The sequence below is a fragment of the Electrophorus electricus genome, chromosome 4, assembly GCF_013358815.1.
Source record: "Electrophorus electricus isolate fEleEle1 chromosome 4, fEleEle1.pri, whole genome shotgun sequence".
NCBI lineage: Eukaryota > Metazoa > Chordata > Actinopteri > Gymnotiformes > Gymnotidae > Electrophorus > Electrophorus electricus.
Window position 1 is genome coordinate 10,609,866 of NC_049538.1, and position 25,270 is coordinate 10,635,135.

The 25,270-nt window shown below is 47.5% G+C and overlaps 1 protein-coding gene across 2 annotated transcripts in view; it reads left to right on the plus strand.

The window, feature by feature from the left end:
* Positions 1–4,346: 4,346 nt before the first annotated feature.
* Positions 4,347–25,270, plus strand: part of pepd (peptidase D) — a 44,998-nt gene continuing 24,074 nt past the window's right edge. The window contains exons 1-8 of one of the 2 annotated variants that reach the window (XM_027019784.2): positions 4,347–4,369; positions 6,467–6,653; positions 8,505–8,632; positions 10,088–10,151; positions 19,332–19,379; positions 20,047–20,108; positions 20,734–20,778; positions 24,048–24,123. In XM_027019784.2, coding sequence (XP_026875585.2) covers positions 4,362–4,369; positions 6,467–6,653; positions 8,505–8,632; positions 10,088–10,151; positions 19,332–19,379; positions 20,047–20,108; positions 20,734–20,778; positions 24,048–24,123 — 618 coding nt within the window. In that variant the 5' untranslated portion in view covers positions 4,347–4,361. Of the gene's footprint in view, positions 4,370–4,851; positions 4,953–6,466; positions 6,654–8,504; positions 8,633–10,087; positions 10,152–19,331; positions 19,380–20,046; positions 20,109–20,733; positions 20,779–24,047; positions 24,124–25,270 lie in introns of those variants that run through there. The other variant, XM_027019777.2, reaches the window with a different exon arrangement.

A 25,270-nucleotide genomic window follows, 5' to 3' on the forward strand; every position in this document is an offset into this window, starting at 1 on the left:
AGTCTGTCTTTAATGTAGGTTTATCTGCCTGCTTTAAGACATCTATCTAGACATTGCCAAAATAAATCAGCCGTCTGAAGCCAGCAAGCTAATACCAGAAGCAAAGTCTGAATACTTTTCAATGTATATGTGGAGTTGATGAATGAATCAGCCATTTCACTAAGATGATAAGACAATGAAAACCTCAAAGACAAGCAGAGAGAGAGAGATATAAAACCAGGCTGTTAGGACAGAGGTCCTTCATCAGCTGTGAGAGCAAAATGCTTCTGAAATTTGAGATGGGGAAACCTTTTTTTTATTCAACACAGTAGAGTTTAAATCATAACATTCATTCCATGGGGTTTTGAGAGTCTAGATCTGTTCTTTCCTAACTTCCTACCTTTCGTAACTTCATTTATGCCATAACAACAGCTGACAATGCAAACAGATGTGTCATTAATGCAGTGACCATTAGCATTAAAATGCCTGACTAGTCCTTAATTCTGAAGGTCTGAAGAGGTTCAACCAAATGATCATCAAGCCTTCTCTTGGATTCTCCAGTGTACAATAAGAGATACAGCAGACAACTCCCACGGTGATGCGTGAGGAGGAACGGGGGATGACCACTGATCCTTCTGTGCCAGCGATTTTAGTGCCTGTGTTAATAAACGTACATGTAGCACATCTAGAGCAGTTACAAGCTAAAGTGCCACAGTTATTATCTGAATGGTCATTTATTTGACTCTTGACTCCTGGTCACGCCTGTTGGAGAGTATGGTCCTGGAGGATTCTGAAGTGTTTAATTATGATATGTTGTATTTGTAGGATGATTGGTGAGCACCAGAGGAGTCCTTGTTGTCTTGACAGCAGATTGTTTATAGGAGAGCACATCTGTTCACTGAACATGAGCAAAGGCGTCCTTAGGAAATCCATTGTCATGAAAATATTGCCAGGTTTTCATACATCTTTGGAGGAAGTCTTCATTCTCACAGCAAATGCATTTAAACTTTAATGGCTTTGAGTGAGGGATGGAATTTTTACAGGCCTTGGAATGTGAAGAGTTGGACTGCAAATAAGAATGAGAGTCTGTCAGTCTATAATAGATGATGATATTTAAACTACAATCTTCAGACTTAACTGAAACATCCAAAAACGTTATCCCCGTGCTAGAATGCACTGTACTCTGTGTATATTCCAGAACCGGATGTAATTTGGACCCCATTTACACCTGGTTGTTTCATGCATCTTGAATATTAGGATTATATTTGGATAGAGATTATCCATATCAACATATATGTATAAACGCCCCCAAAACACATTTAAAACAGATTTGCTCAAACAACTCTAGGAGGTGGTCTGAGGCGCATTTTATGGTAGTGTACATGTATCCGTCTCTCTAAGCCACTGTCCAGTACAGTACGTCACAACTCCTGTGATCCATGGTTGGTACCCAGACAAAAATCAATGCTTCTGAGCCATTTTGGTGTCCAGATTGGCCCGTGGACCATAGTAGCATTTCCTGCAGCTGCGACAAGGGTCACTGCTGTATTAATTACCCTAATGAGTCATTTCCTCATTAACATCAACTGCTGGAACCGGTGCCTTCCTCAAAGTTTGTATATGAGCCAATTTGCATATTACACACTACATAGCAAATCAGATTTCAAAGTGACTAACTGGCAATGCCTTTGACTACCAAGTGTAAATGCATGTGGTCACTGATCAGGATGCAAGCCACATACTAGTCTCATGAAATGACCAGGTCTAAACGGGCTCTCGGAGAAGGGAGAAATAAACACTCTGAGCTTTTCAAATGTCTGTGACGCAGACCCAAAAATACTATCAATTTATCTCAGAAATACTGTCAGTGCAGGGCCAGTATATCATTCAAAATTGTTCAAATTGTTTTCCAACAAATGCAACAAAAAAGGTTTTCATAGGATGGTGACATTTTAATACCCATACATTTAATTCTCATTTTATCTGCGAGTAGTACTTGGAGTCAAAGCTGAAACAGTTTAGAGTTATTAGGAATTCTGCCACCCTTGAGTGAATATCTGTGGGGGAAATATTCTTACGTCTGGTAATAAGAAAATGCTTTAAAGCTCTCTGGAACATGGAGCGATCACGAGGCAGAAGCACATGCTGAGAAGAGCGAGGTTTATTAAGGGCAAATCCATAATCAGAGTTGTGGTCACGGTCCAGGGCCAATGAACCAATGTGGAGAGTCCGGGAATACCTAGTAAAGAGCTTAGCACATCCAACTACAGAGAACGCAGGAATGGAATCACAAAGACCAGCAGACTAACAGGGAGAAACACAATGAGGGTAATGAGAACTAACAATGAACATGTGACACACATGAGAAAGTGAAAACATAAACAAGGACTGGAACAAGAATGAAGAAAATGAACCGATGACATGAGACAGGAAAACCACGGAGACAGGAAAACCACGGAGACAGGAAAACCACGGAGACAGGGACACTAGGAGGGACCAACCATGACACTCTCAAAACATCTTTGATAGGGTTGACCGTGTATAAACTGTAAAAGTAGGGATTTGGACCGTGTGTTGAACTCCTATTCAGTATTTCTGTCTAATTTATTATAACTTTATTGAGTATTTCTGTCTAATTTTATCACCATGCCTTTGCAACCTGTGCCTTTGATCTACATATTATCAGCATTTACATCAGGGGGCATAGTGTGGTGTTTGTCCCACTGCCTGAGGAGCTGGCCTGCTCCGCACTCACACGCCAGGACAAGGAACAGGCCATGAGGGGGAGGAAGCAGAGCGGGAGGGCTGAGCTTCACACACACGCACACAGAAATCAAGGAGATTTTAGAAGCAACAGGCAGCACTTAATCAATAATTCAGCTGAATTTACTGATATATTTTATTTACATATGTAACATCTTTTTTCAACTATTGGAATAATGTGAATATGCTAGCTCCAAGGTCTTCATATTGTTTAGGATAAACCAGATCTCAATTTAACAATTGTATTTTTATTTTATTAGTGTTGTCTGGTTTACTTTCTTATTTCTTGCCAGTGCAGTTTAACTGCTCAACTCTCTGTGGACCTTCTCAAACAGAATAGCTGATGGTCCAGGTGCCTTTTTTCCATCATCTTACTTGCAGCAGGTTGGGTGGTGTTGGGTGATGTTGGGAGGGGTTGGCGGGTGTTGAGTGGTGTTGGGTGATGTTGGGAGGGGTTGGCGGGTGTTGAGTGGTGTTGGGTGGTGTTAGGAGGGGTTGATGGATGTTGAGTGGGGTTGGGAGGAGTTGACTGGTGTTGTGTGGGGTTGGGTGGTGTTAGGAGGGGTTGATGGGTGTTGAGTGGGGTTGGGAGGAGTTGACTGGTGTTGTGTGGGGTTGGGTGGTGTTGGGTGGTGTTAGGAGGGGTTGATGGGTGTTGAGTGGGGTTGGGAGGAGTTGACTGGTGTTGTGTGGTGTTGTGTGGTGTTGGGTGGTGTTAGGAGGGGTTGATGGGTGTTGAGTGGGGTTGGGAGGAGTTGACTGGTGTTGAGTGGTGTTGGGTGGTGTTGGGTAGCGTTGACTCTCGTCCAGCATGTTCAGCTGTGTTCGGCTTTCCGCAGGATCTATATTCAGGATCAGCAAAGCCTGGATCTTAGTTGGCAATGACTGTTTGATCAAAGTAATGTGTGTGACGTTATAAGGACAGAAGCTGATTCAATTCTCTCCTTCTGGAGAGAAGCCATAGTTTTGTCTATTGTTATCTGGTATCAAGTACACAATGTTCTGACCACCCAGCATTGAAGAAGTAGGCTACAGAGCAATGACGAAAACATGGAACCTCAAAGAGTGAGCCAGAGAGGAACAATCTCCTTGTATTACAACCAATCACAATCACAGTTATATTAGACATTCAAATTTGACAATTTGACAATTCTGTTTTTTTTTTATTATTTCACAATAGTCTCTCCACAAAACAGGAACTACTGTGATAACACTACACGAAACAGGAGATTCTGTGACAGTGGCTTCTCTTTATGACCCAGGTTAAAGCTACGATAGACTATTACTCTTTCTTGTTCAGTTTTGAATTATAGCACACCTGTCAGGATAAGTGAAAAGCTTGCTGAAAGGATGAGCTCAATATTGACTGTCCACCAACCTTAATGAGGTAGTCTAGCCTACATCTATCTTGCTGCAATTCATAGGCCTACACTTTAACGAGAGACGGTAGCCCACCTGAGGTCATGCAGTTTGTTGCCCACCCTCTGCGCTGTTTATCTATGGTCGGTTTCTCACCATGCTGTTGGCTAAACTTTATTTGAGCGGCAAAGTATTGGGATGGTAGTGGGTGCTGCGCCGGTAATCAGGTCTATATAAACCCTGGTGATGGACTTTTACACATGACCATGTAAGTACTGAGTTGGCGGTGGTTCATTACCGCAAAATATGACATATCACAAAATATCACCTATATAAGCTGTGGTCAAAAACTAAGCGTGTGCGGCCAGAACGTAGCTAAATGTAATTAAGAGATCACTGACAGCTGCTTATAGAAATGTTGTTTTTCATTTCGTGTGTTTGTAGGCTACATCAGGTATCCTGGACAACTTCGGTATTTATTTAGCGCACTGAAACGCTTGTTTCACAGGAAATCAGAGGCGTAGTTGGAGAAGGGGCAGGCGCCAACAATAATTCGTGCTCACACGAGTCATATAATGAGCCGAGTTCAAATGAAACCTACGCCATCGCAGGAAATGTTACACACAGCTTGCTTTGAATGTAACCATGTAAAAGGCATTTCAGGACTTGACGTTACATAAACATCTAAGACAGCCTGTACAGTCTAGCCACTACACAGCGAATCGTCTCAGCGCGTAAAGCCCACTAGGATCAGACCACGCCGCGGTCACGCTTTCTCACAACGTGGCAGTGCGCGTCAGCTGACGCGGTCATGTGATTCCCGCACTGGACAAGATGGCTACAGCAGAGATGTAAGTGTGCGCCTGTGCTCTGTAATACATTCTTTTTCGCTTCTTAATGACTGTACATTCCTAAAGTTCTGAACGTTTGTGCTTGTACATGTGATCCGCGTGGGAGCGTTTCAGTCTTTTTCGGGTTGTTGAATTTGGACAGTTTATGCATATATCATTAATGAGTACACTTCAGGTCTCTGTGGGCTAAACTACCCCAGAAAAGGGATTCAGATGATAGCTAGTTGGCTAAACTGATTGAACTGTTTCCAGCAAAATAGTCTTGTTGGGAGCTACGTAATCAAAAGATTTCGTTATGTCCGTTATATTTTTCAAATGCTATTTTAACGGAAAGTGCTGACACTGCAAGTGTTGTAGCTTGTCGCTTCTTAACTTCTTGGTCTTCGACCGTTCAAAGTTCGTCTCTTGAGGACTTTAAGATTTTTGCCGTGATTTCAAACTTTGCCCATGTCGTAATAAAACACTTTATGTTTGACACTAACAATATGTGAATCCTTGCCTTATCTCGTGAAACTTTGTAGTCGGCAAGATTTATATCTGTTTGTAATATACTTTCATTTATAAATGATTATTTAATTTATGATTATTTCTAAATCTCTGCCCTCATGTCCTGACTGTGTTGACCTGTCCTTTTGTATGTTTTATATCTAGGCCTGTTTCTCTGTAGCTGGTCTCTCTTTCCTCTGGTCTCTCTTCCCTTCTTTGATGTGCTCTTTCTCCATATGTTCATCTCCGTGTTGTGTGGTGAGACTGTTGTTGGACTGACTGCTGCGTCTCCGTGCTGTGTGGTGAGACTGTTGTTGGACTGACTGCTGCGTCTCCGCGCTGTGTGGTGAGACTGTTGTTGGACTGACTGCTGCGTCTCCGCGCTGTGTGGTGAGACTGTTGTTGGACTGACTGCTGCGTCTCCGCGCTGTGTGGTGAGACTTGTTGGACTGACTGCTGCGTCTCCGTGCTGTGTGGTGAGACTGTTGTTGGACTGACTGCTGCGTCTCCGTGCTGTGTGGTGAGACTGTTGTTGGACTGACTGCTGCGTCTCCGTGCTGTGTGGTGAGACTGTTGTTGGACTGACTGCTGCGTCTCCGTGCTGTGTGGTGAGACTGTTGTTGGACTGACTGCTGCGTCTCCGTGCTGTTGGACTCACTGCTCACCCAAAGATGCTCCTGGAGGTCATCTGCAGTCTTCTGACTCAGCAAAATTTCTGTTATAAAGCAATGAAAAGAAGGCTTTTTTAAAAATGCTTGAAAATATTAAAATCTGCGTTCAATATATAATTCTAATATTAAATGTTTAAAAAATGTTATTAAACATGAATAATAATAATAATATAAATAATATTAAAAATAAGTATGTTGAACTGGTTTCAGGACTGTGAGTAGCTTAGACGTGGTGTACGTGATCAGTGTCCTAAAACCAGAGCGCGTGACAGTAATTAACTTCTGTTCCCATATCTCTCATATCCTTTTTCCCCATTTTATTGTGTGCGTGTTTGTGCGCGTGTGTGTGTGTTGCAGAAAAGGAGTATATTGGTTGGGGAAGGACACTCTGAGGGTGTCTGCCGCTTTGTTTGCCGAGAACCGGTGGCGTCTGTGTGAGGGTCTGCGGGCGGTCCAGGGCCTGCAGCAACGTTCCATGGTGGTTCTGCAAGGGGGCGAGCAGAGACAGCGCTACTGCACCGACACCGATGAGGTCTTCCGACAGGTAACGGCCCCCGCCGCGCTGCCCACTGTAGCGCCAGACGTTCCTACAGGTAATGGCCCCCGCCGCACTGCCCACTGTAGCGGCAGACGTTCCGACAGGCAACGGCCCCCGCCACGCTGCCCGCTGTAGTGCCAGACGTTCCGACAGGCAACGGCCCCCGCCGGGCTGCCCGCTGTAGCGCCAGACGTTCCGACAGGCAACGGCCCCCGCCGCGCTGCCCGCTGTAGCGCCAGACATTCCCGACAGGCAACGCCCCCCGCCGCGCTGCCCACTGTAGCGCCAGACGTTCCGACAGGCAACGGCCCCCGCCGCGCTGCCCACTGTAGCGCCAGACATTCCCGACAGGCAACGGCCCCCGCCGCGGTGCCCGCTGTAGCGGCAGACGTTCCGACAGGCAACGGCCCCCGCCGCGGTGCCCGCTGTAGCGGCAGACGTTCCGACAGGCAACGGCCCCCGCCGCGCTGCCCGCTGTAGCGCCAGACATTCCCAACAGGCAACGGCCCCCGCCGCGCTGCCAGCTGTAGCGTCAGACGTTCCGACAGGCAACGGCCCCCGCCGCGCTGCCCGCTGTAGCGTCAGACGTTCCCGACAGGCAACGGCCCCCGCCGCGCTGCCCGCTGTAGCGTCAGACGTTCCGACAGGCAACGGCCCCCGCCGCGCTGCCCGCTGTAGCGTCAGACGTTCCGACAGGCAACGGCCCCCGCCGCGCTGCCCGCTGTAGCGTCAGACGTTCCGACAGGCAACGGCCCCCGCCGCGCTGCCCGCTGTAGCGTCAGACGTTCCCGACAGGCAACGGCCCCCGCCGCGCTGCCCGCTGTAGCGTCAGACGTTCCGACAGGCAACGGCCCCCGCCGCGCTGCCCGCTGTAGCGCCAGACGTTCTGACAGGTAACGGCAAACTTCAAGCACAGCTTCTCAGAAGGGCACCGTTTCCACCGTGCCATTGTTATTTCGGTACCGTGTTGACACCTACCAGTCGGCCAACAAACCTAGCTGACCATCTTGGTTCTCCTCGATTTGCCTGTCCGCGAAGGCCATAGATTAAACTCGAGCCCAGTGAGGAGCCATATTCAGCGCTGAAGCAGGCAGCAGATGAAACGGTGAAGTTTATGCGCACAGGAATGTCGAATTATGAGCAGCACGCTTTCAATGTTAATTTAACCATAAATAAATGAACAGCAGTCATTTCTTCCTGCCTGCTACGTGTTTATTTCTCATGCAAATGATTTCTTCATTTGAATAAAAGAGTCTTCGTCTGTTTAATTGCACGCTCGCCCATGATCGTTTAGTAGCAGGGAGCTGCGTACAAGCAGGAGTCTAATAGGACCGAACCAGGCAGTTATGGAATGTCTTCCTCCTTGCGCAATCGCTTATGAAACATTTACAAGCAGAGATTAAATCTGGAACGACAGGTCTTAATTGTTTGAGCGCGAGAGTGCTGGTGTGGAATATATATGTATGTATTTATTGTGGTTAAGATCATAGATTATTAAGCAGGCACACGTCTGATGCGTACACCTGCTCTGAGAGCGGTTATGAATTCAGACTCTTAAGTCTACCAGGACTTTAAAGCCACTTTATGGCTTGTAAAGCGACTAACGTGTTTGTGTTTGGTTTGAAACTTTGCAGCAATAATGTGTCAAAATTATTGGCTAATTGTGGTTAACTGTTGACTGTGAAACAAGGCATTTTTCTATTTATGGAAACTGCTGGTGTTCAAGCACCGTGGGGGCCGGGTGGGGTCAGGGTGGACTAAGGGTGGACTATGGCTGTGCACTGGGAAATCATTCCAGTGTTCCTGAGTCCTGTGGTGAGTCCCTCGTCCCGTGACTCGTCCCTCCATGTTCCGCAGGAGTCCTTCTTCCACTGGACGTTTGGCGTGACGGAGGCGGATTGCTACGGCGCCCTGGATGTGGACTCGGGCAGGTCCCTCCTCTTCGTCCCCAAGCTGCCGGAGAGCTACGCCACCTGGATGGGGAAGTGAGTCATGCTCTAATGCTCCCCAGAACACCCTACTGGTGCCCTGACGTTTAGAGTGCTGACCCGGCTCTTTCAGGGTCTTTAGGGGGCTTTCTTTACCTAAATCCCCCAGTCTGAGTGAACCAGAACCCATCGCTCTAACTGCACGTCATTTGTCGTGTACATTCCCCAGGGACACAACTCTACACACATCTCACACAGTCCTGTGTGAAGGCCCAGAAGCGTTCTGATTTCGCCAGTCACTCGCACATACCACATTTTGGTGTAAACACGTGTATTTAGCTGTCTGGATTGGTTATGTGTACGCATGTACGTGCACATCAAAATGTCTTATTGGGTTGAATTGTATAGTAACTTTTTCCAGTCCCTGAAAAGCATATGCCACTTTAATGAGCCGCCGTGGATAGGGTGGGCGGTGTGAAGAGATCGCCACGGCGTTTAAATCCATCCTGTTACCAACCTTTTCGGAGCTCAGTGGTACCAGCCTTCTTAAAGCTAGGGACCTGCTCCTGTTTAATATATGAATATGAAGCTATATTAAATTATCCATGAACAGAGGAGCTGTTCTATTGTACAGGATTAGCTGGTTATGAGATTCATAAGAAATATTATTCCTTGGCATATCAAGGGGGGGGGGGTGTGTGTGTGTGTGTGTGTGTGTTCTGGATATTCCATCATAAACGGTAACTGGGCCATCGAACAGTCAGGAAAGTACGAGGGAGGCGGCCCAATGAAATCAGCAGCACTGCCTTTCTGGTAGAGGGCCCAACCAATGAGATCCTGGATGTGTTTGTGAGTGGCATGGACATCACATCCAGACAGGAAGGACTTTTGTCCTGCTGTTCACTTGGTGGGGCTGTCACAGTGTTACAGAGCCGGACGTAGATGGTGCAGAGAAAAGTGTTGTCCAGGCACTGGATTAAACACCAGACACAAAGGTTTAGTCCGATGTGTGTGCTGGCACTGTCTGGCTTGGATTTTAGTAAGCACCTTTCCACATTGCAGGATTAGTACATTGGAGGTGTTTGGTTTGTTGGACCTACATTGGGAAATGTGCAAAAGTAACTTAAAGGTTGAATAAGCACAGTTTCCCATTAAATGTTGGCTTAAAAACAGTTTATACAGTAAAGCCATTAATATGAGTTAGAACAAAACCACATGTTGCTTACAGTACCTTTAACTGTGGCTTCTGTCCTGACTGAGGCACAGCACACACCATCTCAGACAATGCACTGTGTTACGTCAGGTCTTCAGGGATAAGGATGTAGCAATCGAGCACAGAGCGCATTCTGCTTCCTGGTGCAGGAGACCTTCAGGCTTCTGCTCGGCTTTCTTCTAATCATGACTGAACAAGCTGCTGCTTTTGTCCCGCCCCCTCCCTCCTCTGCTGCTCCTCGGGTACGGCCTCCCCCGGGCCCGGCGATTAAAGCTGCCTTCATCTGTCTCTTTTGGCAGGATCCATCCACGCGAGCACTTCAAGGAGAAGTATGCGGTGGATGAAGTCCACTACACCTGTGACGTGAGTAGAGCGCTTTGTTCACTTTCAAATACGCCCCACAAAGATCCGCGGACCGGTTGGCACAGGAAACGCGCGTGAAGGCGTGTTCGGCTTGTCCCCTAACCTCTCGGTTCAGTTATAGTTGCAGCTTACCGGTGTTTCAGGATGGAAACTTCACCAGTGACCTTGAGGTGACCTTGTCACTGTTTTTAACTCCAAGTTCTCGTTGTTTCCTAAAGCCGTTTTCGCTGAGGCTGAAAGCGAATAGAAAGGCGCAAGGCAGTCGCCGTCTCGCTCTGAAATCACCAGTCAAATATGCAGTAAGGGGAATTTCCTGTTTAAAAAATATTCACACGGCGGATATTGCGGCAGGGTCATCGTCGACAGATGCAATTGGCTGGCTGGAATTCCGGTGGCAGGGTTGTCCACGCGCCAGCGGGGGAGGCGGGTGCTGTTTTCCGTCTTGAGGCAGCTGGTTCAGAAACGCGTCGCAGTGATGCTGTTACGTGATGACAGTGAGTTGAAATGGGGAAAGGTGCCCACGTTTGAACTTCCTCAGGGTGGCAGCTTTTAAATATGGCGGGAGGCTGAGTTTAGGGTGGCACTGGTGGCTAATGAGGTGAGTGACAAGATTACCAGGTTTGTTATGGCTATTCTGGAAGTGCTGCCTTGCATCTGAGCATAGAGATCTAGGAATAATGTAGGAGGGGCCTACAGTGTGAGTTTTAGTTCAAAGATTCTACTAATCGTGATCTCTGTGGACATTTTGAAAGTCATTAGGTAAAAAGCTGTCGAGTTCGCACGTACACTCACATGCAGTAGCACAGCTACCGGGACCCATGGCGCAAGTTTCTTGCATTCCTGTCTCTTAGTGTTGTATCTTGGTTTGCTTTGTGTACATATTTATTTTATTTACTTGGAAGATCACCATATGCATCCTGTTTTCAAGCATCAGCAATAATCCTATCGGTATGTATTCATTCCCACGGCCTTGAATTGTGGAGTTTGGCAGGTCCTTATTTATGAGCTCAAAACATCTCCAGACAGCAGGGGTGAGGGAGGATTCTGTAGGCTGCCTGTGTTGGGCCTGTGTTGCCCTGCTGAGATGTCAGCCTGCTGCTTCTCGGTGAGGGTTGGACTCCCCGAACAGCTTCAGTACCTGCTTGGCTCCAGCAGAGACGAGGGCAAAGTCGTGGGCGGAGACAAGGGGTGGAGTTGCGGGAGGACACAAGGGAAAAGTCGCAGGTGGAGACGTGGGCGGAGATGAAGGCAAAGATGTGGGCGGAGACTTGGACGGAGATGCAGGTTTAACCTGAGGTTTGGCCACCCCACGCTGCTGTTGTGTTCGACAGCTCCTGATCTTCACAGCTGCTGTGTGAATGCAGATCAGACACTTTGCTATTCTGGGAGAAGAAGGGTGTGGGTGTGAGGGAGTGGGTGTGTGACAGCACTGTACCGAGTCAGACCTACAATGGCGAAAAAGTCACAAGTGAAATTTGGAACACTCTCTCTCCCCTCCCATTTGTTTATTCTCTGTTTCTTCCTCTCTCGCTCTCTCTCTCGCTCCGTCGCGCTCTCTGATTCTTTCTGTCTCCCGCTAGCTCTTGGGTTTCCCTCCACATGAACCCTCGAACCCGTCTGAACTGGCTCGAGCCGTGTAACTCGGTAACACGTCCACCAGGATCCATGACGCGTCACAGTGTAGCAGACCCAGACTGCCTGATGCACCGCTCAGCCCTTCACTCCTTCTCGCTCTCTTTTCCTCTCTACCATTTTAGCGATTGCAGTCATATTGCACTGCCACGACCTCAGACAGCTGATCCCTCCTCCTTTTGCTCTGGGTGGAGGATGGGCGGTGCTGCCCTGGGGGCAGCGGGCAGAGGAGAGGGAGAACTGCGGTCTACACCGCAGTGCCGAGCGAGACTTGCTCCTGCTCCACCTCCACCGCACCTGCGTGTAATAATGTCACAGGAGCCGTCTTCGCCACGCCACAAGGTCGAGCCCAACATTTGGGCCGCAGGTATTTTTAGCTGAACTCCCGTTATTATTACAGAGCTGCTTAGGGTGATTAATGGCAGGAAAGAAGCAGAAGGAACCGGAAAGAAACCAGAAAGCTCTCTGGGTTTTCTGCTGAGCGCGCACGTTAGACTGTCCTTGTTCTCCAGAACTCGGAAGTTTCATTTTGCTTTGCTCACATTGCATCAAGGTTTTGCAAGAATTTTCTGTTATCTTATAATGGATATATTTAGCAAGAGATGTTTTTCAGAGACGTTTTCAGAGCCTTCAACACTCTCCGTCATCGCCTATTATATCGCTGTCCTTTTCATGTCTTTCCTCCCCCTTATGTGGTTTGGTTTAATTATTTCATGTTCTTATTCAGGCAGAATTGGGTTTCATATATATGTCTGAAGCCTAATCAACTGTATTTACTGAGGGACAGCTAAACGTACCTGGGGATTCTCCATACACATGGGAACTGTGAGGTAGACGCCAGTAAGACAGCAACATCCAAACACCTCCACAGGGTAGGACGGGTCCTTGAGGCAGTTTGATGGGAACAGTAAGGTCAAAGCCCTAAACCCACGTGCCCTGCCTTCGGATACCCAGCAGGCACTATAAACTTGTCAAGAGAAGAACTGGAAGCTGCTGATGTCAAGACCAGAACACTCCTCACAGTACATGGAGCACTCCACCAAAGACCAGAAAACCCTCACAATGTACCACACTCTCCACCCAAAGCCACAAAACCCCTCACAGTGTACCACGCACTCCAACCAAGATCCAATGTCCAAAGACCATATACCAGCTGGACGGGAGTGGAGGGGTCTACGGAGCTTAAGCTCCACTGTCCAGGGTGAGACATGAAACATCCACCCAAGCAATGTTCTCCAAGGATGAGCTGATGACGGGGTGCCTCAGATAGGGGATGCAGTCACCATGGAAACAGAGGAGATGCCAGGGCAGGCTAAGCCCCTCCTTGGAGTGTACCACTGACAGATAGCAGGGGTGGCTGTTAAGACAATCCTACCAATGGTTGGAAGTGCAGGACTGAAGAACAGCACAAAGGCACCAATCACGGCAGTCGATCAAAGCAGGGGTGTGTCACACCAGAGAAAACCCAAGATGCAGACTTTGCAGAGCAGGCTCTGAGACAGTCCATACCAGACACAGGCAGGGAAGGCATACAAGGGATGTGATATGTCACCAGGACAGCACAACACCCTAGAGACCGTAATGGATATGATGGCTATTGTAAATATCTATTGTACTGCCTATAAGATTTCCTACAAGTGCTGCCTATAGCTGTGTGTGAGCGCGCCCTCTTAATAAGGATGGTAGGCCCCACAGCTGTCCTGGGAAGAGGGGGCCCCGGGAGAGTCTATGAAAGAAATCACGGTCAATGCATTCCATAATTGTGATAAGAACGTATACTTAGCAGTGTCTGTTGTGTAAACGCTCCAGGGAATGTAGCAGACGAAACCTTTCTACTTTTGATAACAAGCCTGTAGAAATCTTTTAAATGTCCATTTACGTTTTAACCCCTTAGCCCTAATGGAACGTCCCAGGCACTGGGGAAAGTACCATATGCAGTTCATTCCCTGCTTAGAGAAAGCTTCATTTGAACTGTGACTGACTGACAACTACCGAAAAACTGCCATTGTCTAGAGTCACTCCGTAGAGTTGTTCCATACTTATTTTAATGGAAAATATTTACTGGGAATGGTAAATGGGAATGTGGTTTGTTTGTTTTTTTCCCTTTTCACCTATACTTCTGCATGTTTTATTCAACAAACATTGTGGAACTGGATTTGGAAGATTTCTGAATCTTCCATTTGGTGCTTCTGACCCCTTAAACACACACACATATACGGGTAGTATATGGCAGTTAATGTAATTAAACCACTAATCATTTAAACCACTGGTCATTTCTACTTCGAGCCCTACCGCTACCAAGTTTGCACAGTTGGGCCTCTGAACAAACTGTACTCAGCGCACACACACACATATATATATCTCAGATTTCACAAAGCAGAATATGAGCTGGACACACCCAAGTTCACATGGTAGGAACCACAGAGAGTGGTGGAGAACAACAAGGTTGAGGTACTGTGAGACCTCCAGATCCAGACAGACAAGAAAGCAGTGGAGAACCAACCAGACAGTGTGATGTTGGAAAAGGTGCAGAAAACGGTAGTGGAGATGCATCTGCCAGTCCCTAGTGATGGAAGCGTCCAACAGAAGGAATGAGAAGTTTGAAAAATCCCACAGACTGAAAGAAGAAATGCTGAAAGAATGGTTAACACCAAGGTTGTCCCAGTGAGCCCTAACCTGGAGGTGTCAGGAATGACACTTCAGGAATGACATCATCAATTTGATTCCAGACAGACAGCAAAACACTGCCACACCCTCGAACTCCCAGCCACACCTTCAAACTCCCAGGCGTCTGATAGAAGGCCGAGGGCGGAGGGTAAGACCACCCGCTGGAAGGGTGAGACCGGAATTCTCATCAAAATCACATTCTCCTGAAAATGTACTTTATATGACACAGAAGGTTTCAAGGTGACGTGGTGCTGCATTTCTGATGTATTCTGTTTCTCTTTTGCTCTCTGCTCACACCTCTGCCTATTTTCTTGACTGTGTGTGTGTCGGGGGGGCGGGCGGTCCGCCCTCATCTTGTCCCACCTCCACTTAGTCCCTCCCCGTCTCTGCTCCGCTCGGGAGAGTAAACATGGGCTCTCCAGAGGTTTCTCTCGCTCTTGGACAAACAGATCATTTGAGAAGGCAAACAGCAGCAGAGCCACGGAGAGCAAAGCCAATCAGACAGCGGGGGATACTGAGAATCCTGGAGGACAAATGAAAGCTCGGAAGCAGATCACACGCTAACGCACCCGCGTGTGGCCACGGGCTAGCATGTGCGTGTGCAGCCTAATCCATCCTGCCAATGTGCTCTGTGGTGACCAACGTCGCAGCTTGACTTTATAGTGGGCAGAGTGGCTAATAAGAGTTTAAAGGTTTGTGCTTCTGGTTTGGCAGTTTGGGCCATGGCGCAACACCCACAACGAGGGCTGACACCCATGATTGTTGCATTCTCTGTGAAACCCTTTTCTGTAATGATATGCAAAATGCCCTTGGCACTCTGGATTTGCCCGCGGTGAACTTCACCCGTGTTACAAACCACCATAACGTGCTGCCTGATTTCCCAGCTAAACCGCCAGTGAAGTGATATCCGTCTTTGCAGTGCTTTCTCAAACACTATGATGCAGTAATGACCTTTATTTTGTGCTTGTACAGTTCCCAGGATAACATCCTATTCATCTTATGTTATTCTAGCGCTCTTTCTCCTCCGTACCATTTGCTGCTCCGCACCGAGATCACGGTACGTTCGTCTGATCTTATCTCGAGTGGATATCATGCCAAATTGCATAATTACAGCTGTTAGACTCGCCCACAATATGCAAACAACCACATTCAGATTGTCTTAATGACCGTCATTTTCCACTTATGTTGAGATGTGTTGCTGTTTAGCTTGCTCAGTCTGAGTCCGTGCGGTGAACACCATTGATTGGTTCACAATTCTCCTGCCATCGCTGGGTGTGTGTGATGATTGATTTGTTTTCCCCTGATTGGACCGTTTTTGTGTCATTAATCATGATTGCCAGTAATCTGAGTGTGTATGTTAAATATAAAATTGAAATAATTAAAGATCAATCAATGTCCGTTTCAGTGCAGTCTTTAGTTTGGCTCAAATGCTGCGGCTTGCACTCAAACTTAGAATTCTCAACATTTTGTTAGAAAACTTTTGTTCAGATTAAAGAGATATTTAAGGATATATTTTTATTTATTTATTTTTTTCTTCAAACTCAGATGGCCTGAATAAATCTCCTGAAACCTCCGTCTACAGAGAAAAATCCCGTATTAAGCAGACTGGTTGTGTTTTGATTTTTAAAAATAGGAAGAAAGAGAAGGTTCAAATTAACACATTAAAAGGATTTCCTCAAAGGGGACTGTTAGGACTGAAATGAGAAGAAGGCACGGGTCATTTGAGAAGATAGAAACGATGGATGATCATTCTGCGTTCATCATTTTAATCTGCTCCATCCTCAGTCACCATTAAGACTGGGGAGTGTGTGTGTGTGTGTGTGTGTGTGTGTGTGTGTGTGTGTGTGTCCGTCCGTCCGTCCGTCCGTCCGGGTTTTGGGGAGTGAGGAAAATCCATATTTCCAGAGCCATATTTCCAAAATCCAGAGTCTACTGTACTGCTGAGGGGAGGTAACCGTATCCCCCTCTGGCTCGTGTGTCCTGGACTCTTAAGTTCTAATGTACTGTAGTGCACACTGGCAGATATCTTATTATCTCTAAGCACCCCGACTCCCAGCAAAATGCATCGTGGGTAGAGCGATACTCTTGACGAATCCTGTCCGACTGTGACCAACACTCCCTTCCCCCTGAGGCTGTGTGGAATTCCCCTGCCCTGTGAAAGATGTGGCATTGTGTGAGGCGCTGTCCATGGTGCTGGGCTGAGGCACTGTCCACGGTGCTGTTGCCAAGGTTTGTGTGTGACGCTCCATCTGACAGTATACGTATATCCGTTAATCACGTGACCCTCAAGGCACATGAACATGTGAAACATAACACGTTCCAACTCTTTTAACAGGAAGGCATTTTTTTGTACGCCAAATGGCAAAGGACAAAAAAAGTGTCAAAAATAAGTCACTGTGTATGGTGCAAATGGAATCTTGTGTCTGATCTACTCTTTCTCAAGCTAACAGCAGGTTCACCATAAGTAAGCAGAACAACCAAGTTAGTGATATGAAACAAATTGGGCTCCTGTCGGCTCAATGCCTCGAGGTGCTGGTATCCTCATCCTCTATTATTTATGCTTTGTGGTGTTGGAAGATGTTTGGGAAAGTCAATTCTGAATTCTGAATTTCCTTCTCAAGCTGGCAGTGAGCTAGTTTATGATCAGCACCACTGCTGACATGGGTTCTGTGGGCTTGCTGTTGAACTTTCACCCCCGATTCCCTGGCAGTTTTATAGACCGCAGGCATTGCCAATAGTTGTCAGTGTTTTGAACATGTAGCTAATTACATATTTACAACTGACAGAGAATTACATAGAGAATTTATGGGTCAATAATGGTTCATGGGTAAGCAGGTGTGGTGTGCGTGGATGCTCTCTGTCACAGCAGAGCCTGATCTGAGCAAAGTGCAGTACACTTAAGAAAAAGAAAACATTAGCCCATGCTAAGACCAAGTATCATGATCATTACAGGCAGAGAGCATTCATTTAGAGGTGGTTTTTTTTTCCTTCCCAGAAAGGGGGGGGGGGGTTCCCACAAGGGTTGCCAGATGTTTACCTCACTCTCCACATCCCAGGGATCCAGGTGTCAGCTTTTCGCCATCAGCTGCTTGGCCTGTTCCCCAGTTGTTTTCAACTTGTGCCATCAAGCCAGAACTTGTCTGGCAACCTAGGACTTTGGTCCCTGTCCCTACTGCTGAGATCATTAATAAAGTGGCACATGTGTACAGAATGCAGTTTATCATAAGGTAACCACTGTTAGTTTTTATTTGGGTGCAGTCTTCTGTGTCAGCTGTGTTTACGAATCCTGAGCTCATTTGAAGCTGTTTGTGCGTGCGTGCGTGTATGTGCACGCACGCACGCGTGTGTGTGTGTGTGGTGTGTGTGTGTGTGTGTGTGGTGCGTGCGTGCGTCGTGCGTGTGTGTGCGTGTGCGTGCGTGCGTGTGCGTGCGTGCGTGTGCGTGCGTGCGTGTGTGTGCACGTGTGTGTGGTGTGTGTGTGTGTGTGTGCACAGGCGCATGCGTGCGCTGGCTTTAACTGCTGTGATAGTGATGCATAGTTGCGTCAGGCAGCTTTATTAAAGTGCTGTAAACGGCCAGAGGAGGATCTCGCACAGCTCACAGATTTTTAAACGATCCCCCACCCTCCTGATTTATCAACTCCGTACGGCCAGTCTGAGCATCGTGGCTTTTGTGGTCTTCTCAGCGTGTTCGTTATTTGTCGGACACAGGACATTAAGTCAGCATCATCACCGCTTTGTGAGCCATTAATCTGGCCTTCTGGCTAGCTTTATTAGCTTGGCAGTGAACACCCCTCTGGACCTCATCCGCTTTTATCGTCAGGTCCTTGCCATCCCATTTGCTGATGGCCACAGCCGATCAGATCGCCACTCTCTTCCTGCCAGGAATGTCCGGGACCCGCTTCCTGCTCCAGGACCACGGAGGGAGGCGTGGCCGTGGCTTTGGGAAAGCACTCGGTTGTCCTGATTTGGGGCTGGGCTTCTGAGCTAAGCTGAGGTTCCTTCCTTGAGCTCCTTCCTTGGCTGAGGTTCAAGCTATCGGTGGTCCGTCAGCGCTGCCTCTCTCCCTGCCTAATTACCTGGGGGTCCTCGTTGCCCTTTAGAAAGTGCAGTATCCACAAAACCGCATCCCAGCCTTTACCTGAGGGGGAGGGGGAGGGGGTCAGCGTGATCTCACTGTAAAGAGCAGTTTCCACTCGCACTATAGCATTGGAGCTGGGATGTGATTTGATTTGACTCTTCTCTCCCGTGCGATTTGCAGGCGTCGAACTTTGAGTGCTTCCGCAGAATCCATACAGCCCAAGGATGTGTCGTCTCAAAGCAGCAGAGAGAGAAGCGAGTGAAATGGACCTGTAGAGGGAATTAGTCCTGTGCTGGATTCTGGTCTGCTTATTTCATGGTTTTCATTTCTATATGCAGCATTTGGCAGACACCCTTGTCCAGAGGGACTTACAGAAGCACTTTGTAGTCTCTATCAAACACACGTCCTCGTGTGACGAGAGTTGGGTCAGTGTTAAGAATACAGGCAGGCTTAAGCCCTCAGAAGAGCAGGAAAGTAGACAGTGAAAGCTTTTTTTCCCTTTAGACTCTTCTGAGACTAGCTGCTTTCCGAGGGAATACAGACTCGGACCGCTCAGGAATGCTGTCCCAAAATTCTTGGCTCATGTCTCTCAGCTCCCTTCGCTTCTCAGGATTCCCGCCACCTCCTGCCAGAATTGCGCAACATTTGGGACGGAAGCAGACGCTTTAACATAGTCGGCTTGACCGCTCGCTTGAGAAGTTTTTTTATGTCCCAGGCCGTTTGAGAGTGTCTCCCAAAGAAATGCTCACATTGGATGAATTGAATGAATGTTAATTAGCGTACCTTGTGTTTTGTTTGCAGATCGCTGATGTTCTGACCAACCTGGGCCCGTCTGTCCTCCTCACACTGGTAAAATCTCATTTTCTCTCCATATTTTTAGAGAACACCACATACATTGGGTCAACAGAAGTGCTGTTGGGTTTTTTCTTACTGGCGATGAAGTCCCTGGGACTGTCTCTCCTTCATCACCAAAACTCCTGCTTTAGCCGCTGTATTAGCACTGGCGTTCCGTTCGAGGAACGTTCCCACTCACCTTTTTAAAAATGTCCCTCATCTAGATGTGAAACTACCCGAGGCCCGTTTATTTCTGCCGGTTCCTGCTTCCACTTCTCCTTCTTGTTGTTTTGTTGTTGTTGTTTTAAAAGAGGGGTTGGGCGGATCCACCCACCACGCGATTGACTAACGATGCCCAGACTAATGAGGGTCGATATTTACCACAAACCCTTCATTCCATAACGTCCGTGTCACAGCCTGGGCACTTGGAGGGATCAGGGGAGAACTCTTCGCCTGACTAGACAGATGGTATTCCACTGAGTGTTTGTTTTTTTTGTTTTTTTTTTACATTTCACATCAATAATAGGTTTGGCTAATGAGACGTTTGAAGGCGGCCTCGAGACTTTCTGGCACTCTCTGAGTTTCTCCTCCTTCGCCCCTCCTTCCTCTCTCACTGTGCTGTCTGCTTCTCTCCCTCGCTCCCTCGTTCTCACCTGTCTGTCTGTCTTTCTCTCCTCCTTAGAGAGGCCTGAACACAGACAGTGGCAGTATCTGTCGTGAGGCGTCCTTTGAAGGAATCAGCAAGTAAGTTTTTAAGACACGCCGTTCTCAACCCACGACTGCTTCCCGCCGATATTCCAATGGGCCTAAAATGACTTTGGGTGAAAGTTCCTTGAAGATGGGCAACACCCAGTTGGGATGGGGTGGGGTGGGGTAGTTAGCCAGAAGCATGGTGGCACTAATGGAGTGTTCTGTCTTGGTGGCACTACAGTTTAACAATAATTCTATTCTCTTGTCGCTTCTGGAGGGTTCAGCTATGGTTATGCCCTTCTCGTGTGTTATTCGGCACTTTTTTGGAATTGTAGCGCCTCATGCACCTGATTCTCCACCAGGGGGAGCTGTTAGTGTTTGCGCTTGTTTCGCGTGTGAATTAAAGGCCAAACTCACTCTGCATGTATATCCTGTGTACATCCACAAAACAGGGTATATTCCGTGGGGCCACAGCTGCAGTATAACCACTGTTTACTAATCATAAATATTAATTATGTCATGAATGCCCACAGGCAAACAAACAAATTAAAAAACTACATAAGTACATGAATACATTTATACATAAATATGTGTGGGTAAATAAATAAAAAGGCCTTGGTTCGTACTTGTCAGAGCGATCTGGAGTGATGCTTCACACATGGACTCTTTACTGTTTCAGATTCCAGGTGAACAACTCTCTCCTGCACCCTGTGATCGTGGAATGGTAAGGCGCGCACACACACACGCACACACACACACACACACACACACACACACACACACCCCAGCTCGGTTAAGATTCTTGGCAGTGAGCTCCGTGCCCTGATTCACACGGGGCCGCAACCCCAGTAAAAGTGAACTGTCCCAGACGCCTGATTAGGGAATTTTGTGAACCTGTGAAACTGGCCTAATCCTGACCAGAACCTGCGATTTACAACCATCGGACCCGACCCAATAAGGAGTCAGGAAACCCGTCTGTTGAAATTGAATTTTAAACGACTGTGGTGTGACCGACTAATATTACAAACCAGACGTCTGTCTGTATGTAACACATCTATGCCTAAGAACCATCAGTTCATCACAGATGTCCTCTTTCTTCTCCACCTCCACGGCTTGTGTAACTTAAACGTTAGCGAAGCACTAATTCAGAGTAACCGTCTGCCCTCACGCTACATTAAAGTCCAGCAAACAGCAGCAGACGCTCTGAGAGACTGAAGCAGACTTTTAACGGGTTTTAAGCTCGTCTCTCAGGCTTTGATAAAAGATTAAATCTTGTTCAGCGCTGCTCGTCAAAGAGTCTGAGCCTCCTCCTCCTCCTTAGAGACGCCTCCGTATCTTACATCAGCTATCGCAATCGTTTCCTCATTAGTCCAGTATTGCAGTCACAGAAAATATGGGGGTATGAACTTTAATAACAAGACCTGACAGTGTTCGGCAAGTTTGTTGGTTGGTCTTTGCCCTGTGAAGCAGCGAGATGCTTCTGGAATCTCTAAATTGTGTGGTTTTTTTTAAATTGGTTTTATTCATCACTGGAAAGTTCAGATTGTGCCAAGGGCAGAAATTGAGCTTTAAAGGCCCAAAAAGTGAAGGTAGGTGTGCGTGCGTGCGCATATGTGTGCATGCATGCATGCGCATATGTGCGCGTGTGCATGCGTGCGTGTGTGTGTGTGTGATATATAAAAACTATAAAGTGTGTGTGTATATATGTAAAAGTATAGAGTGTGACAGCATGCCTTTGAAGATATCGAGTTCACGTGTCGTGTAAATTGCACCTCACTCAAGAGTCATTGTTGGTAACACAATAATTTCCAAGCGTAACCACCCTGACAAATTTCCCTCAGTTCCAAAGCACTGTGTCCTCGCCCCGCCTCGTCCCCCCCACCTCTCCTCCGCCTCTCCCCACTCAGACACACTTGCAGAAGAAGTCAACAAGCACGCAGCCCCACTCAGCCTCAGCCGAGATAATTTTGTGAAAGTGTTCTGAGGCAGGACTATTGCTCACTCACGCGCTCGCTTGCTCTCTCTCTCTCTCTCTCTCATTTTTCTCCTTACACTCCATATTCCCTTTTTCTCTCGTTAGCTCTCCCTACTCTCTCTCACACACACACGCAATCTGTACCCTCTCTTTCATACACACACACGCACACACTGTCTCCCCATACACACAGTCTCTCTCTCTCTCTCTCCCTCTCTCTCCCCCCCTCCCCCTCGTTTCTCTGTAATAGTCTGCGTGCCTGCCAGGCTGTCCTCTGCATTATGCTCTCTCTCCTCTATGACCCGGTGGGGTGTAGCTTCATTACGCCGGCTCCTCGCAAGCCTCCAGCCCCCCATCCCCCACACACACGTACATCACCCCTGCTGTACCAGAGAGGAGTGGAGAGCCGCTCTCTGCCCATCCAGCCGGCCTTGCAAAAAATGGAAGAGCCTCGCATGTGACGGGAATGTTTTCCCTCTGGAGTGAAATATCTAATGATACGTTTAGAAGAATAAATGACAGTTTGTTTGTTTTTTATTCTCCTTTAGCCTCCCTTCAAGTCCTGGTGTCAGTGGCATGCCAACGTTAAAAGACTTAATGAAATAAAAGCAGGAATCAATCAGTTGATGGTATACTGGAAACACGAATTGCATTGCGAAATGGAGCTATGAGTTACAGCTGTGTGTGTGTGTGTGTGTGTGTGTGTCTGTGGTGGTCATGTGGTAGTTCCAACATCCTTGGTGCGTCATGACAGGTTCACGTCGACTCACGTGAGGTGACGTTCGCTTACACGTGTCTCCAACATGAGCGCCGTCACTGCAGTGTAGTTGGCGGCAGAGCAAGAATAGAAGCTCATTAACGAGTTAGCACAAGCTGATTTATCTGACAACTCGTGTGTGTGTGTGTGTGTGTGTGTGTGTGTGTGTGTGTGTGTGTGTGTGCGCGTGCGTGTGTGCGCGCACATATGCTGCCGGTGCATATGCTATAATTAACCTGCTACCTTGTTTTCCCTTGCTAACATTTTGAAGAGCAGGGATCTTTAAAACAGACAGCCGGTCACCTCCCCACGTGACGTGACCCCATCTACTGTTGAGTCGTAGCTGTATTATTACTACATGGTGTTGGGTGGAGGAGAGAGGCGGCTGTCAGCATACCGCCGTGCTGCGAAAATGACAGATTAAGATCACTGGTGTCAAACACCGATGTTTTCATCCTCACGACTCCACTGTTCTGCTGCCAGATCTTTTTATCATGGCAGTAGTGGTAGTCCTGGCAGTCCCACCCAAAAAACTTTTTTTAATGACGTCTGCAGCGCGGCCTCGGGTGTGGAACTTTTCTGTGGAGGGGCAATGGATGGTAGGTATTGTACCTTTAATTCCTCGCTGTGCTCATTAAAGGCAGGGTGGCCGACCCCTTCTGGTGCCGCACTCATGATTGTCACAGGCCGCCTCTTTATCTGGCCTCATCTAACACGCCTAATGTGTTTAATCAGTCTGTCTGGTAGCTTCTGTAGCTAGAGCAGGACGTGTGGGACGCTGGCCTAGGCTCCGCCTTAAATCTGCTAAGGGCTGGCCTTGTTACTGCTCAGTCTGAAAAGTGTAATCACGCTAGTAGAACTGATTTAACCAAGCAGTGAGGCCGGGGTTTGTCAAACACACCGAGTAAGTTTTGAAACCTGAAAGGGAACGTAAACACATCCGCGCAGTAGCTAGGAGGCTCTGAGGATGTTTTGGTACTCTTTGCGCCATGTCACGTGGATGGTGAAGGAGCGCGTCGTAGCGAAGGTGTGCCGAGTCCTGAAGCTCTGGGCTTTGATGTTGCTGGGATGGCAGGAGACACTGACAGCCTGCCGTGCTTTGTGACTCCTTTTCCCCATTCTCCTGCTCGCAATGCTCCTAAAACAAATGATTCTAAAGTGCTATATCTGTCTTATATGACAGTGTTGATTTTGCAAGATGACAAGTCTCTCTCTCTCTCTCTCTCTCTCTCTCTCTCTCTCTCTCTCTCTTCTTCTGTAGTCGACTGATTAAGACAGATATGGAGTTGGAGGTTCTGCGCTACACTAACCGAATTTCCAGTGAAGCACATAAACAGGTAATGCTGGGTTTTGGTCTGTATGTCTCAGTGCAAGCGTACAGGAGATCTGCTCCTAATAGTCTCCACAGTGCTGGTCTGGGCGTTGTCTGACGCTCTCTCATAGTCAGATTCAGGATGTTTTAGAGACTTTGGCCCGTTGCTAAGCTACGATAAGGAGTTTAATACTCTGGCTGTGCAATACGCCACTCCAGCGCCCTCTACAGGAGTGTGCAACTTGAAGCTTGACGTGTAAAAGTGCTTCAGACTACTCACACAATCGACTCTCTTCCCTTCCACTGTCGGACCTCCATCTTCAGTGAGGCCACACGGCATCGGTGTTGTCCTGAGATCTCGCACAGTGGAAAGTGGTTAAACACCATCATAACACCACCTCCACCCCTACTCCATCCACATGACCCCTGACACCATCATAACACCACCCCTGCTCCATCCACATGACCCCTGACACCATCATAACACCACCCCTGCTCCATCCACATGACCCCTGACACCATCATAACACCACCCCTGCTCCATCCACATGACACCTGACACCATCATAACACCTCCCCTACTCCGTCCCCATGACAGCTGACACCTTCCTGACCCCTGAGTGTTCACGACTTTCCAATTATGTCATTTTCATTGAATATCTATGTATTTATTTACATTTGGATTGTTCTGTGGAATTATATGTTCACTCATGATGTAGTAGGATACAAATCTAATTCACAGTTATCCTTACATGTTATCCCTCAATTTGACAGACTTCATTTTGAGGAAGAGACATTTTCTGGTTTTCTGTTAAGTACATATGTACTTATTAATATCAGCATGAATTCAAAACTGTAGGCATCTGTCATATGTATGTGACAGAATGATGGAATACGACCCCGGAGTGACATGGTCAGCCTTACTTTTAACCTTTGGCCAGCTGCGTGTAGTGCTCCGTGCCAGACAGCCCTCTTTTTTGGCCGTAGCTTTTGCCATCGTTCGTTATTCCCAACAAAATCCCAGCGTGACATCATCGTGACCACTCAGCCCTCTCCAGCACAGGCATCGAATGGTTAAACGGCAGCGAGGCCCCTTCAGGTTCTCTGAGCTGAAGGTCAGTTATCCAGCAGCAGCTGAGCGGCATCATTCTTCAGAGCTGTGGAGGAATCGG